We start from the raw sequence: 15,600 nt of genomic DNA on the forward strand, positions 1-15,600 counted from the left end.
GCCTAACCTCCCTTCATGCATGTGGACTCACTCAGATGGCTCACATTTTATTAGGGATTTGTAAGGTTTAAAAATATGCAGTCAATCCAGGGCAAAGTGCTATGTTGTTTGCCTTTTTGTAAAATTAACACACAGAGAAAATAAGATTCAAACTGATATTGAAAAAGACTAATATATTCATCTAATTTTAAAAAAAATCTACCGATGGAACAAAATATATTTTATTTTAATTATACCAGCACAGTACGGCCCAGAAAGACCATGGAGTTGTATAAAGAATGTTCAGCACCAGCAAGATAAAGCAGATACTGGCAGTCAGTGCTAACTGCTAGCACACAAGCCCCTGCCGCATTTGTATGATCTGGAGCAGAGCCTCCTGAACATCTTCATCCATGTGACCCTTTGGAGAAAGAGGAAAGAGAAGCAATATTTTATGACATCTTTGTTAACATAAGAATTCTAAAGACAAAGCTTTTACAGAGCATAGTTAGTCACTGATTCATCACGTGCTAAATCCTCACCACTGTAGTGATATCTAAAGGAATTACTGGAAAAGGGAGTACAGCTCTATCATGATCAACTAATAAGTAGTGCATGGCCAGGCGTGGTGGCGCATGCCTGCAATCCCAGCACTTTGGGAGGCCGAGGCAGGTGGATCAGTTGAGATCAGGAATTCAAGACCAGAATGGCCAACATGGCAAAACCCCCATCTCTACTAAAAATACAAAAATTAGCCATGTGTGGTGGCACACGCCTGTAATCCCAGCTACTTGGGAGGCTGAGATGGGAGAATCACTTGAACCTGGGAGGCGGATGTTGCAGTGAACCAAGAGTGTAACACTGAACTCCAGCCTGGGTGACAGGACAAGACTGTCTTTAAAAAAAAAAAAAAAAAGTAGTGCCCACCAGTTGCTCTAACACCCATTACCAGAAAACAAATGGACAATCCTCCCTCTTTCTCCTTTTTAGTAACAGCCTTGAATGATAGGGTAGCATAAGTTATAAATGAGCAAAGTAAACTACAAGGAAATTTGTTGTCATTGCTGCTGAGTTTCTTTTTTTTTTTTTTTTTAATTAGAAAACTAATTGATGGCCAAGCACAGTGGCTTACACCTGCGATCCCAGTACTTTGGGAGGCCAAGGCAGGAGGATGACTTGAGGCCAGGAGTTTAAGACCAGCTTAGAAAATATACTGAGACTCCATCTCAAAAACTTAAAAAATAAAATTAGCTGGGTGTGGTGGCATATGCCTGTAGTCCCACCTACTTGGAAGGTTGAGGGAGGACAATCACTTGAGCGCAGAAGTTGAGGCTGTGTGAGCTGACTGTGCCCAGGTGTTGAGGCTGTGTGAGCTGACTGTGCCCAGGTGTTGAGGCTGTGTGAGCTGACTGTGCCCAGGTGTTGAGACTGTGTGAGCTATGACTGTGCCCAGGTGTTGAGGCTGTGTGAGCTGACTGTGCCCAGGTGTTGAGACTGTGTGAGCTGACTGTGCCCAGGTGTTGAGGCTGTGTGAGCTGACTGTGCCCAGGTGTTGAGGCTGTGTGAGCTGACTGTGCCCAGGTGTTGAGACTGTGTGAGCTGACTGTGCCCAGGTGTTGAGGCTGTGTGAGCTGACTGTGCCCAGGTGTTGAGGCTGTGTGAGCTGACTGTGCCCAGGTATTGAGGCTGTGTGAGCTGACTGTGTCTAGGTGTTGAGGCTGTGTGAGCTGACTGTGCCCAGGTGTTGAGACTGTGTGAGCTGACTGTGCCCAGGTGTTGAGGCTGTGTGAGCTGACTGTGCCCAGGTGTTGAGACTGTGTGAGCTATGACTGTGCCACTGCACTCCAGCCTGGATGACAGAGCAAGACTCTGTCTCTTAAAAAAAAATTTTAAATTTAAGTAATTGATTTTAAAAACCCATATTTGTTTTTACATAAGATCTTATTTTCTTACCTAGTCTCACGGAAATCTTTCCCTTGAACTACCCAATTATTTTAAATTATTGTATAATATCCACTGTATGGGTGTATTTCATTTCTTTACCCATTCTCTTAATAATGGACATTTAAGATATTTCCAATCGTAATGGACAGATTACTAGAGATGAAACTGCTGGGTCAAAAAGCAGTCTCAATTTTTAATTCTGTTAAGTTCTACAAAATTTCCCTCTACGGAGATTATAATTATCGGCACTACCATCAACAGAGTAAAAGTGCCCATTTCCCATACACTCTGGCTAACCCAACCGACTATAATCTTGTGTAATACTGCCAGTCCAGGAGGTGAAAAATGGTATGTTCTTATTCATTTGCATCTCCACCACTACTGATGAAACCAAGTATCTTTTTTACATGCATGTTGGCTATTTATATTTTTTAAAAATACTTTAAACTTAAAATGGTGGCATGAGTTGATTAAATGCAAGTCAATGTGGTGGGCTTATTATAATACTGCACCCCCTCCCAACACACACGCACACACACGCATGCACACACACATGCACACACACACACACACACACACACACACACACATACACGCACACTTCTTTTTTCCTGGAATACTTGAAGAGGTTTCAGCACAACACTTCCCATTAATATAAAAAGTTTTGCTTCCAAAATCTGTTTCTGTAACAGCAGGATGTTTAAATTTCAAACATTAGCCATAGTTGACTAAACTTAATATCTTAGTTAACTTTATGATGCCAGAAGGCAAGACTATTTCTGATGCCAACTGCTTTTGTTATGTTTCATTAGGACGAAGTAGAAAATAATTTCAAATTCCAGAAGTACATATTATGCAAAGTGGAAAGGCTTGTTAGTTTGGCATATTTTTCATTAAGAGCAAGCTCTTCCTCTCATGGCCAATACCAGTGACTTTCTCAGCCTAATATAGATTTTCTATGATTTCCTACTGTTTCCCCCATTAAACTTCCTATTCACTGTCCCTCAATAGTCTTCTCTTAATAATTGCAATAAACTTTAAAATTCTAGTTTATCTTTTATTTGTTCAAAAGAGAGTGGCTAAGATACCTTAATCTATCTTATCATTCATTCTTTTTCATGAGTTAGTTTTCCCTCCATCTCCTATAGAAAAGCCAGGTCTACGGATTTTAAGAATTTGATTCATAAAATATCTTTCTTTTTATTATTTTATCTAGTTCTCTTTTTAAAATTGATCTTGTTTTGAAGCTTCTCTCAACATCCATCTTTCCCTTCTTTGGTTTTGTTTTGCAGTTGTTTTTTTTTTTTTTTGCTTGCTTGTTTTTACAGTGTGGACTAACACACTTCAAATCCAAATAATTCCCATGGTCTCTCTTCTGTCATTCTAAAATTTGTTTCTTTTAGTACATTTTCTTCCTGAAAAATCTATTCTGAGAATTTTGGAGATGCTGCTCATGGGGTTTCTACAGGAAAGTAAGAATAGTATCCTTTATATGCTAATCATTTCTTAGTATGCTTTTTTAACCATAACTTTCTCAGTACCCCCCTAAAAAAGGGAATTCATAAAATTATTCCTTAATTATTCCTTGGCTTTACCAAGCCAAATTAAGGCTTGGTAAATAATTATTATCAATTCTCTCTTAACAGATCACTTTTTCTTTAATTATTACAATCCTATACACAACACCCTGCTTGTCACTTTTGTGGTTTTCTAGTATTCAAAGTCGTTCCCACTCTCCTCTTAGATGACAGCCACGTGTGGATGTCAAGGCACCGTCTCCAGCTAGCAACACCATTAACGTGTGCTGCCAGCACATGTTACCAAACTGTCTATAAACTGAGTGACAAGCAGATGGAGACAACACTAAATTTAAGATGCTGTGTTGCCATATAGCTTCGTAAATTTTTTCTGGAGATGCATAAACCATAATTAAAAGAAACATAGGCCAGGCGCAGTGGCTCAAGCCTGTAATCCCAACACTTTGGGAGGCCGAGGCGGGTAGATCACCAGGTCAAGAGATTGAGACCATCCTGGTCAAAATGGTGAACCCCATCTCTACTAAAGATACAAAAAAAGTTAGCTGGGCATGGTGGCGCGTGCCTGTAATCCCAGCTACTCAGGAGGCTGAGGAAGGAGAATTGCCTGAACCCAGGAGGCAGATGTTACGGTGAGCCGAGATTGCACCATTGCACTCCAGCCTGGTAACAAGAGCGAAACTCCTTCTCAAAAAAAAAGAAACATAATTATTTTTAAGTAAGGATATGGGGTGCAGCTACTTTAAACGTCAGTTACTTTCACATAAATTTATTTGAAAATAAAAAATTATCATCTCTAAAGCAATATTCTTTCCAAAGGAGAAGTAGTTCTTTACCTGTGCAGCACTAAGAAGGTGTGTCCGATAAATTGCAATTACTTCTTGGTGCTGTCTGTCAGCATCCTAGAAATGTGAAAAGATGGGCAGATCTGAATATCAGCGTTCACATTTCCAAAGTCTGGACAATGCTCAGGCCTCATGCTACAAAACTATTATGATTATTAAGGCACTCCTACTATTTCTAACAACTGACTACCTTGGACCTACCAGATACATAATTCCAAAACACAACAATATAAACTTCTCTAATGAATATGTGAGAACATTCATAATGACAGCAATGCTACTTTCCTTAAGTAACATGAAATTATTGCTTTAGTTCACATCTAGTGCCATGAACTTCTGCAGACACTTATCACACATTTGGATTATTGCAAACGCTTCCTATCCTGCCTTACTGTCTCCACACTGTATTCTTTATCATGCCTCTGAGACTGAGGTAGCTCTTTCCTCACATCGCTTTTGGCTTGAAAACCTTGAGTGATACTCCTTTACATACATGAGAGAATCCAAATTCATTAGTTTGGTTCTCAGTGACTTCTAGTTTGGCTTCAAATATTCACTCTCAAATACAGCAGTCTCCTCTTATCAGGAGTTTTGCGATCGGTGGTTTCACTTTCTCTATTTCAGTTTGAGATACACAGAGAGATCGCATTCACATTACTTTTATTATGACATATTGTTATCATTGTTCTATTTTATGTTATTGTTATTAATCTCTTACTGTGCCCAATTTATAAATTATGCTTTATCACAGGCATGTAAATATGGGGAAAAAACATAGCACATACAGGGTTCAGCAGGTCCTATCCATGGTTTCAGGCATCCACTGGGGGTCTTGGAACATACCCTCGGTGGATAAGAGGGGGACTACTCTACAGGCAGGCCTTTTACTGCCCTCTGGCCATGCCACTTGTATTCCTCCTCCATGTCTTTTTTTACCCTATTGTCTTTGGAGAAAGAGCCTCTACTTTCCTTTCACCTACCAAAATAGCATCTACTTTACAAGTTCAAGCCATGTACTCCCTTCTTTAAAACTAGTTTTCACCATACCACTAATCTTTCCTTCCCGGAAACCCCAATCACTTAGAATCTGCATTCTCAATTCTATATTTGACATCTCTCATCTTGTCATTTTACTTTTTATGGATCTATATTTTGCCTCTCTATCCACAACTCCTTGGGGACAGGAATGGCATGCTTTCTTCATCCCTGCTTAGCACAGTGTCATGAACATAATAACAATAAACAAGTATTTCCAGTTATTAAAAGGACACTATATCCTTTGGATAAGATCCAAATCCACAATTGGCCATGCTTCATCCACAGGCCTACAGTGTTAAAAAATAAACACTAGGCCGGGCGCGGTGGCTCAAGCCTGTAATCCCAGCACTTTGGGAGGCCGAGGCAGGTGGATCACGAGGTCAAGAGATGGAGACCATCCTGGTCAACATGGTGAAACCCTGTCTCTACTCAAAATATAAAAAATTAGCTGGGCATGGTGCCTGTAATCCCAGCTACTGGGGAGGCTGAGGCAGGAGAATTGCCTGAACCCAGGAGGCGGTGGTTGCGGTGAGCCGAGATGGCGCCATTGCACTCCAGCCTGGGTAACAAGAGCGAAACTCCGTCTCAAAAAATAAATAAATAAATAAACACTTAAAAAAAAAAAAAAAAACACCTTTCTTCTATTAAAAAAAAAACTCATAAACAATTCTATGAAATAGGAAAACATTAGCAACAATTTACATGTGATTGGACCATTTTACTTAGCATTTCAATGTATATTAGTGTATTCAATTAAAAACATAGTCCCAGATACTCAGGAAGCTGAGGCAATAGGATCACTTGAGCCCAGATCAAACTACAGTAAGACCCCACTGGAGACCAGCCTAAGCAACATAGCAAGAACTCATCTTTAAAAATGTAAACAAACAAGTAATCAGTTATTATTCTATTTTCTGGATGAAAAAAACAAGGGTTAAAGGGAATGTTCCTTGCCACTTCCTTTCAAGTGGCAGGACTCAGACCAGAGCTTCCAACTTAAGCTGCTAAATCCAGGCACTTATCCTTCTGTGCAAGGTATAAAACCATAGGAATGCCTCTTTATTCACAAAGATAAAAGATTATTTTTAAATCTCCTTTACTTTAGTGGGACCAATATTTTAGAGGGTCCACTGCAGTGAGAAAGATGCCAGATTTGTAGTCAGCCAGTTTCAGATTTATACCGGAGCTGAATGACCCTAGGCATCAAGTATTGTACTCTTTGTTTCCTTAAGAATCAAATGGAGGAATAAACCTGTTTTGTGGGATTGTGATGAAGAGAAAGTTTACAGATAAGGTATGTAAAATGTTTAATATCATGCCTGGTATACAGTAGTCATCCAATAAGTATTATTACACCACCAGTATAGGTTAACTTTTGGTATATATAAACAATTACATTCTTGGATCTGAACACAGCTACAGTTAATTTCTAATTAGCCTTACAAACTAACTACAGGGAACCAGCACACATTCACGCAAAGCCCCATGTGTCTGGTTACTCACAGCCAGCTGTTGCTGCAGAGATTTCACTTGGTGTTGCAGAGTGTCAATCAGCTGGCTCTGTCTCTTGGTGGGGTTCCCACTTGTGTAGGTGAGCTGGGAAAGGCCGTTGAGTGCCTGTTTTAGTCTTTCCACATCATTAAGCAGTTCAGTTATCTTTAAAAAAAAAGTTGTGGGAGAAACATATTATTCACTTACTCATGTATAATGAACATCTCTGTACAGAAATCATTCCTTTTTGGAGACACAAGCTTTATCTTTATACACCAGAAAACTGAGGTATGAATATTGCCAAGATTGTTATCAAGAGTGTATACAATATGTAATTTAATTTATAATTAAATTCCTTTCCAGAAATTCTTTACGAAAGCAATACCAAATTAAGAATAAATATTACATATATCCTAAGATGTGAGTATAAAGTGAGTGTTCTTACTTTTAGATTATACATAAGCATCTATGAAGGCATATGAACTATTTTCCAGGTAACTGATAGAACACAGGAAGGGAAGGGGGATTCCCTGCAACAAAGTGTAAAAAGTAAAAGGATGTGGCCCATGTTAGTCTAGAATTAACATGTTTCTTGTACCTTCCAAAAGTTGTATTATTTAAGACCACTTTGTTGTCAAGGGAAAAAAAAAACAAGGAGGCTGTTTAGAGGAAGTCCCTAGAAACACAGCTCTTTCCCCCGTACTTTAAAGTCAGACAGAGTTGACTTATATGAGTGTGGCTAATTTCCTTCACTTTTCTGAGCCTTAGATTCCACGTTGGTGAAAGTTGGATAATCTTTCAGAGTTAAGAAAATCAGGTTGGGCACAGTGGCTCACACCTATGATCCCAACACTTTGGAAAGCCAAGGCAGAAGGATTGTTTAAACTCAGGAATTCAAGATCAGCCTGGGCAATATAGCAAGACTCCATCCCTTCCCCCACAAAATTTTTTATTGAAAAATAATAATAGGAAAAAAAGATAATCAAATGCAATTATAAATAACATGCTCAATAAATGACAAGTAGCTATTAATTAGCACTTATAATTATATATTACTATATATTACCATAACTACCTTCTGAACAAGCTTAGAGCACTTAAATTCTCAATCATGGAGGTGGTGTGCCAGAGGGCAGTACGTACAAGTATTCTCCACTGGGGAGGGCAGTCTGTGTCTGTGTTTACTCAACTGTAATTCCAGCACATGACATGCAGAAGGCATTTAATCATTACATGTTGATGGATAAAACTGCAGTCAATCTTTATATCTCATCTCCATAGTACAAACTTTATGCAATATCAGTTTCAGAAATATTGTTGAGTACCTATTCTGTAAATTATACCATGAGAATGAAAGATAAGATGGAAAGTTAAGTAATAAACCCTGCTCTTAAAAACTGATTGGGAAGATCAACCACATAATTCTAACAAGGTAATATAAATGTTTTACATGGATGGCAAAGCCACAACCAAACATGTATCTTGGAGGAGGAAATATTTACTATAGGCTAGATTGGACAGTGAGGGCCTTAGGATGGAGGATAACATGTTAACGAATGTATAGGATTCAACTCAGTAAAAGGAGGAAAAGGACATTCTGGGTGAGGGAACTAGTCTGTAGAAATACATGAGCAACAGAACATAAAATAAATTGGAGGGCTCAGTTTACTATGATGAGTAAGTGCCAAGATTAACTCTGGATGCTCCCCAGAGTGCTTGGTTTCTTACAGCCCAGAAAGAGAGATTCCCCACCAGCCCCTTCCCCACCTTTCATACGCCACAAACCCACTGGCTTTTGACTCTCCATGTATGAGCCTTAAGTCTCCCCATTGTTCCTCAATTCTTGGCTAGAACAGCTAAAGAAACAGAAGTAAAAATGCTTTTGATTTTTGTTTATGTTACTTCACTTTTTTTTTCAATTCAGAATTTTTGCACACAAGTTGCCAAACTGGAAAGGGTGTGTCTAATGGTCACTTTGTTAATACCTGTGTATACTTCCCTGTGAGATTCTGTGGTAGAGTCCTATTCTCCTTCGACTCTGCTAGTGCTGCTCTGGGGTTTCCAACACATAGCCATGCAGACAGACTACTTTGTGCCTACCTTATTATCTTTTGCTTCTATTTGTTTAGCAGATTCTTGTATCCTTCTTTGTAACTCTGTGATTGTTGTTAAGGACTTATCACATCGTTCCTTCTGATCCTTGATTTCTTGTTCAATGCTGAAATGTAGTAATTCCTTCTCATCTTTTGCAGATATTTCCTTCTTTTTGGCATGCAAAACTTCCTCACATACTTCCTCATACTTTCTATTCAGATTGGCCAATTTTTCATTTAAGCTGGAAATCTGTGTCTCCAAATCGCTTTTTGTTGCTTTATATTTAGACAAATCAACTACCTCTCTAGTCTCTAACTGTTTTAATGCTTGTTTAGTATTCTGAACCTCACACTGAAGTTTGGAGACTTCTTCCATTTTGTTTCGGCTTTCTTCTTCCTTTTCTCTCAAGCTAGCTTTTATGATTCCAACTTCTTTCTCAAATGCTTCTTTAATCTGCAAATGCTCTGCCAGGGGTACAGAAGAGTTCTTCTGATTCTCCAACAACTGATGCAGTTTGGTCACTGTCTGCTGCTCTTTCTCATAACACCTTTGCATGTTCTTCAGTTCTTCCTTTAGATTCTCAATTGTGCCATTAAGAGATTTTTTCAGAGCCTCAACCTGTTCCAATGGAACATGTTGTTTTTGCAAAAGACTTTGCACTGCAAGTATCTCAGAAGCCTGTCTGGCATTTTCTTCTGCTAGCTTCTCTTTCACATTCTTTACTTCTGTGTATTTCTGTGACAAGTCTTTTAACTGTTTGTTTAGCTCTTCTGTTTTTCTGCTTAATGCTCTTTCCATGTCATGAGACTTCTCAATGAGAACCGTCTTATCCCTCAAATCTTTCTGAAGGGTAAAAATCTCCTTCTTTAACTTGTCATTCTCTTGCTTGTTTTTCTTGGCTGCTTCTTCACTGACGCTATACTTCTGTGTCTGCTCCGATAGCTGGTCTTTTAGTTCTTTCTCTGTTGCTTTAAATTTTCTCTCACACTCCTCAAAACTGACAATGGGGGCATATTTTACCTTAATGCATTCTTGTATTGTGTCGAGCTCCTTCTTCTGGGCTTTAATTTCGGCATGCAGTGTCACAATCTCTTCTTGGCCTTTTCTGTAGTTGGCCAGGATTTCAGCATTACTATCCTGCACCTTTCTCATGCTCTGACTTAGTGAGCTCATCTTTGCCTCGTGCTCTGCCAGGCTGATGTACTCAGCTTTTATTTGGTTCTGAGTGTTTTCCAGGTTTCTTTTTAATATTTCATTCTTATCTTTTAGTTTTATAAATTCCTGATTTATAACTTCATATTTTTTCTTCATATCTAATAATTCTCTGTTAGTTTTATCTAACGTGTTATTCAGTGTTGTTTTAATTTCTTCATGGGTTTTAACTGGCACATACTGATTATTCATCATCTTCTTCAAGTTAGTGTTTTCAGACATGAGAGCATGTACCTTCTCCTGGTCTTCACCACATTTTTTCTTAAGTTCAGACAGCTGTTTCTTAAGTTCAACAACATTGGATTTCAGAGCTGTTACCTCTTTTTCATGTTTCTCAGGAGGTACAAACACAGTTTCTAGGCGGCTCACATTCTTACTTAAGCTGTCATTTTCCAGTAGCAATTTCTCCATTTCCAATTTCTTTTCTGTATATTTTTGTGTTACATCTAAAAGCTTTGTATTAAGATCATCAATAATTGCATTATGTGACTTTTTCAGATCTTCACTTACTTTTAAAGGAATATAATGATTTTTCATTTCAATTGTTAAGTTATGTGCTTGCTCCTTAAGGAGCTTATTATCCAGATAAACTTTTTCTATTTCCTTTTGTAGTGTCTGATTTTTCAATGTTAAGTCAGTGATCTTCTTCCCAAGTTCTCCTGATTTCTGCTCTAATCTGCTCTTAACCTGTTCGTGTTCCTCCAGTTTGACGTGCTGAGCAAGCTTAGCCTTAACATTCTCAAGTTCTCTCTTTAACTGTCTAATTTCACTAAGTGATTTTTCATGTTCTCTTTCCATTTCTACTAATTTTTTTGCTTTCTCATTCACTTCATTTGATAATGAGCTCTTCATGTTTTCAAATTTTTCAGCTGGAATGGAAAGGGCCAACTTAGCTAACAATTCTTTTGCCTGGTCTTCCATCTCTGTGACCTTTCTCCCTTTCTTCTCTCGCTCCATTTCACACATACTAAGTTCCTTCTGCAATCGCTTATTTTCTTCTATCAGCTTGCCTTCATCCCTCTTAAACTCTTCTACTATCATCTCATTTTGTTTAATTTGGTTTCTTAATTTCCCCACTTCTGCTGAAGCACCTTCGTATTTTGCTTTCATGTCTTTCAACTGATCCTTCAGTTCCTCCGTTAGTCTGTGATTCCCTGTAGCTGCTTCGCTCGTTAAGTGTTCTTTAAGGGCAAGAAAATGGGTCTGCATTTGTTTAACTTTACCTTCTGATTCATACATCCTCTTCTGTACATCTTTTAATGCATCTTCTAATTGCTTTATCTGTTCATCTGAATCCTCCTTGACCCTTTCACATTCTAATGCTAACGCTTTGCATTCTGCCACTTTGTGTGCCAGTTCATTTTGGAGCTTCAGTCGATCTTGTTTTGCTGACTCACAAAAAGTTCGCATTGTGTCTAACTCTTTCTTTAAAAGTTCATTTTCAGAGTATGATGTTGGACTGGATAAAGATAGCTCCAGAGGTCTTAACATAGACCTGCTTTGCATATGAGCTGGTATACCTGGGGAAGTACACTAAAAAGAAAAAAAAAAAGACATCAATCACAAAAGCCTAAATGAGACATTTACTATACTTTTTCACCAACTTATAGAAAGTTGGAAGATCATCGGGAGTCAAAGGTTTTCAGATTGGGTAGTACGATGAAAAAATATCAAATGTTAATTTCTGTGGTAAGAAAAACAGTTCTGGATATAATTTCCTTAATATAGTCACAACATATTGAGAGTTCTGTTCACTTAAGTCTATTCCAGGCAGAACAAAGGAAAAATGACCATGGTCATATATGAAAACCATCAACTTTATCAAAATACATTTATTATTTGTTTTATGGCACATAATGTGCTTAGAACTTCAAATTCTGTAGAAAACCATTGTATCATTCAATAAAAACAAGTACTATAATTTTAAATTTGCAGATAATTTCAGAGCATTATAGATTAAGTTCTAATAAGATTTTTTCCTTCTGCATACCTTTGCTGTTAATTCCAACAAAATATTCTTTAAATTATAAAAATACCACCAAAATAAACCCAGCTAGTTATTAAAGTTGTCAAGAGAATGACTGGTCACAGCCAGAACCAGAAGAGTCTCCCAATAGAGAGAAAACACCTGGAGCTGGTGACCAGCAGCTTTCCAATAAGATCTCAGGAGCTGGATGAGCTGGCTCAAGCCGTACACTAAGAGGTAAAATGGTGGATGTATGACCTTCTTCTGGGGGCATTTGACTGGACAAGGAAAACAGTCCCTAGAGAGCATGTGCACAACCTTAGTAAAGGCACTACACATGTGGCCCCTCCTAAGTGCTGGCAGGCCACTATGCATGCAGATAGGCTGCCCCAAGAGAAGAATCAAGGGAGGAGAAATGCAAACCCCCAAACCAAGCCAGTGTATAAAAATTCCAAGCTAAGGGCTGAACTGGGCACTGGGATCTCTCAAGCCGCCCACTTGGCCTTCTTTCAAGTGTACTTTGCTTGTTTTTGTTCCTGCTCTAACACTTTTTAATAAACTCACTCCTGCCCTAAAACTTCCCTTGGTCTCTCCTTCTGCCTTAAACCTACTTCTTCCCTTCAGCCAAATCCTTGCCTCTTAGGAGGCAAGGACCGAGAGTGCTACAGACCCTTACAGATTCACTGTTAGTTAAATCTGAACTGCCTCTCCCCTAGATCAAGAGGAAAAAAAAACTGACAACATGGAATAATTTCCCAGCCTCCGTCTGCTTCTAAATTGTCTTTCAACTTATCAACTATCTTTAAACTAAGACTACTATAATTTATGAAGAATTACTTACATAGCTTCACAACTTCCACACTTGTTTTACCATAATCAAATATTTATCAAATCTTTTTAATTACTGGTCAAGCTAATACCACTCTCCTAATTTAGAATCTTAGATTTTTCCATCTTAAAGAGATCTGAGGCTAACTCACTCTGCCTACAAATGAAGATATGTAAGAAATGCCTTTAAAAGCCCAGATATTTACCAGTTCTGCAGTCCACAGAAAGTGCTAGAAAGGCAAACCCTGTATCTAATGAAATGTGAAGTGAGGAGCAGAAAAGCGGGTAAGAAAACCATACTACACTCTACCTCCTGGAAGTTTTCTGTATTTCAAGGTAAATTTCCAAAACATAATATATTTAGTTGTAATGGAAAATATATTTCTACTCCAAAACAAATTACTTTTGAATTATTCATATCTATCTTCCCTTATAAGGGTAAATATGAAGAGTTAACTGATCACTGTTAATGAACAGAAGCTTACTATCAAATGCAATGAAACTGTAATTCTAATCTCTTACTATAACCACTATCATCAAAAACACTCTAGAGGGCACCAGAAACAGCAATATCTGTTTTTATTAAACTCAAGAAAGCAGAGCCAATTTTTTTTGATAATGAAAACCTCACTTTATGAATATATGCTTAATATATACAATGCTCCTTTCTCCTCTTTCTATAAAGGCACAAAAATTTTCTTTAAATGTTGTTTTAAATAAAGAAACTTATTACCTGTGAGTCTGCCATATATATCTGACCCTGTTTAAGAAGCATATCTTCTTTTCCTAAGTAAATGCAAATAAATGACAATTTAACTTAAATATCCATATGGAAGTAGGCTAAGCATCAATATGATGTTATTTCCTGTATTATTCAAATAAAAGAGAAGCAGAAGGTACAACGTAAAAGAATCCTCATTCTAAAATACCCATATTCCCTGTATTTCTATAAACATAAGAGAGGTACCTACAGTCTACTGAACAATAGATACTAAGGTTTTTTTTCTTATTTTTTTCTATGCTCTGTCTCAGCAGAATCACTAAGTTAGATTTCATAAACATCTAAGACCGTTAAACTAGGCTACATGATAATAAAACATGTATGTTAGAATCGATCAAAACAAAAGTGATATTCTTTCAAATTTATAGCATAAATATTACTGTTGTACAAGAGGACAGTTTAATGGTCACTAGGAAATAAACAAATATAGATTTTCTAGAGAAATTGTTTAACATTGCAGAATAAAAAAGATTGTGCATAGTCTAAAACTAATTCATAATTGTTTACTGAACATGTAATTTTTTAATGGCTACCTGGATTGAGACTGATTTCTTCAAATTAGAAAACTATGTTTATGTTCTTTCCATAAAAAATGAGCCCCAAATATCACAAGATGAATGTCTATGTCTGCTAATCAACAAGGCAAATTTGTTAATTCATACAATATACAATTTTAAAATACAGGTATCTAAGGAGAATCAGAGCCTCAGTAATTATCAGAATATACGTTAGAGGTTACAGTAGTCATCTTAACATCTTCCTAGTTCCATGTGTTGAAGTTTAACAGCAGGAATATTTTTTACAGTTAAAAAAATATGAATAAACATTCTTCATTGCTTGAACTAGCTGAATTATAATGATAATCCATACTCATACTTACGGTTACTGAAATGACTTCCTGATCCTAAATGATCACTCTGAAATCAGAAGCATAAATTAAAACATTTTAGAGGGAATACTGCCTCATTTTGTTAAATTCTGTATCTGTTTTAGCTCTAAATGATGCAGTCATTAAAACCACATTTTTGACATTCCTTGTTTCTCCTGAGCATTATTCTACTCAAACCCACAAAAAGACACAGCACTAGCGACACTTAGAGAGATCAGTTGGGAATAAAGTACTTCACTAAGTATTTTAATAAAAGCAGCCAAATGTTTTAAGGAAAAACTTTATTGCTCAAAAGAAAAAAAGTAAGCCCTAAATGAACTGAAACAGCTTTGCTACTGCTTTACCTCAAAAGGAAGTGGCCACATTCACATCAATAACTCATTTTACTTTACCACTGTAGGAAGCGGAAACGCTACCTCATTGACAATGAAATATCAACATAATTCCTTCTTTCAGAGTTTATAAAATACCAAGTACTTTGAAAGTAAAAGGAGAAAGAGCAGGAAATAAAACTGAGGCAGAGAGACCTACACATAGTAATAAATCCATCAATCCATTAGTTAGGAAATAATAGAGAAACTCTAGATACAGTGAATCAAAATATACTGGGTTGCTCCTTTCCCTAAGTAAGTCAAATACAAAGAATCTAATAAGCAAATTAAAATATTACACTTCAAGAGAAAGAATAGGCCAGGCACAGTGTGGTTCATACCTATAATCCCAGCACTTTGGAAGGCTGACAAGGACAGATCACTTGAGCCCAGGTGTTCAACACCAGCCCAGGCAACATGGCAAGACCCTGTCTCTACAAAAAAAACAAAAACAAGCTGGGCATGGTAGCTCACGCCTGTAATTCCAGCACTTTGGGAGGCTGAGGAAGATGGATCACCTGAAGTCAGGAGTTCAAGACCAGCCTGGCCAACATAGTGAAACCCCATCTCTATTAAAAACACAAAAAAATTAGCTGGGCATGGTGGCAGGGAGTACAGGAGTGAGAC

At 37.6% G+C, this 15,600-nt stretch overlaps 1 protein-coding gene across 4 annotated transcripts in view; it reads right to left on the bottom strand.

The window, feature by feature from the left end:
* Positions 1-205: 205 nt before the first annotated feature.
* UACA (uveal autoantigen with coiled-coil domains and ankyrin repeats) overlaps positions 206-15,600 on the bottom strand; it is a 96,785-nt gene continuing 81,390 nt past the window's right edge. For all 4 annotated transcript variants that reach the window (XM_078333512.1, XM_002753290.7, XM_078333513.1 and 1 more), the window contains 6 exons: positions 14,594-14,630; positions 13,666-13,718; positions 8,933-11,671; positions 6,845-6,997; positions 4,295-4,360; positions 206-400 (listed from right to left, as the gene is read on the bottom strand). In XM_078333512.1, coding sequence (XP_078189638.1) covers positions 329-400; positions 4,295-4,360; positions 6,845-6,997; positions 8,933-11,671; positions 13,666-13,718; positions 14,594-14,630 — 3,120 coding nt within the window. In that variant the 3' untranslated portion in view covers positions 206-328. The remainder of the gene's footprint in view (positions 401-4,294; positions 4,361-6,844; positions 6,998-8,932; positions 11,672-13,665; positions 13,719-14,593; positions 14,631-15,600) is intronic.

This window comes from Callithrix jacchus, chromosome 8 (assembly GCF_049354715.1).
Source record: "Callithrix jacchus isolate 240 chromosome 8, calJac240_pri, whole genome shotgun sequence".
NCBI classification, from domain to species: Eukaryota; Metazoa; Chordata; class Mammalia; order Primates; family Cebidae; genus Callithrix; species Callithrix jacchus.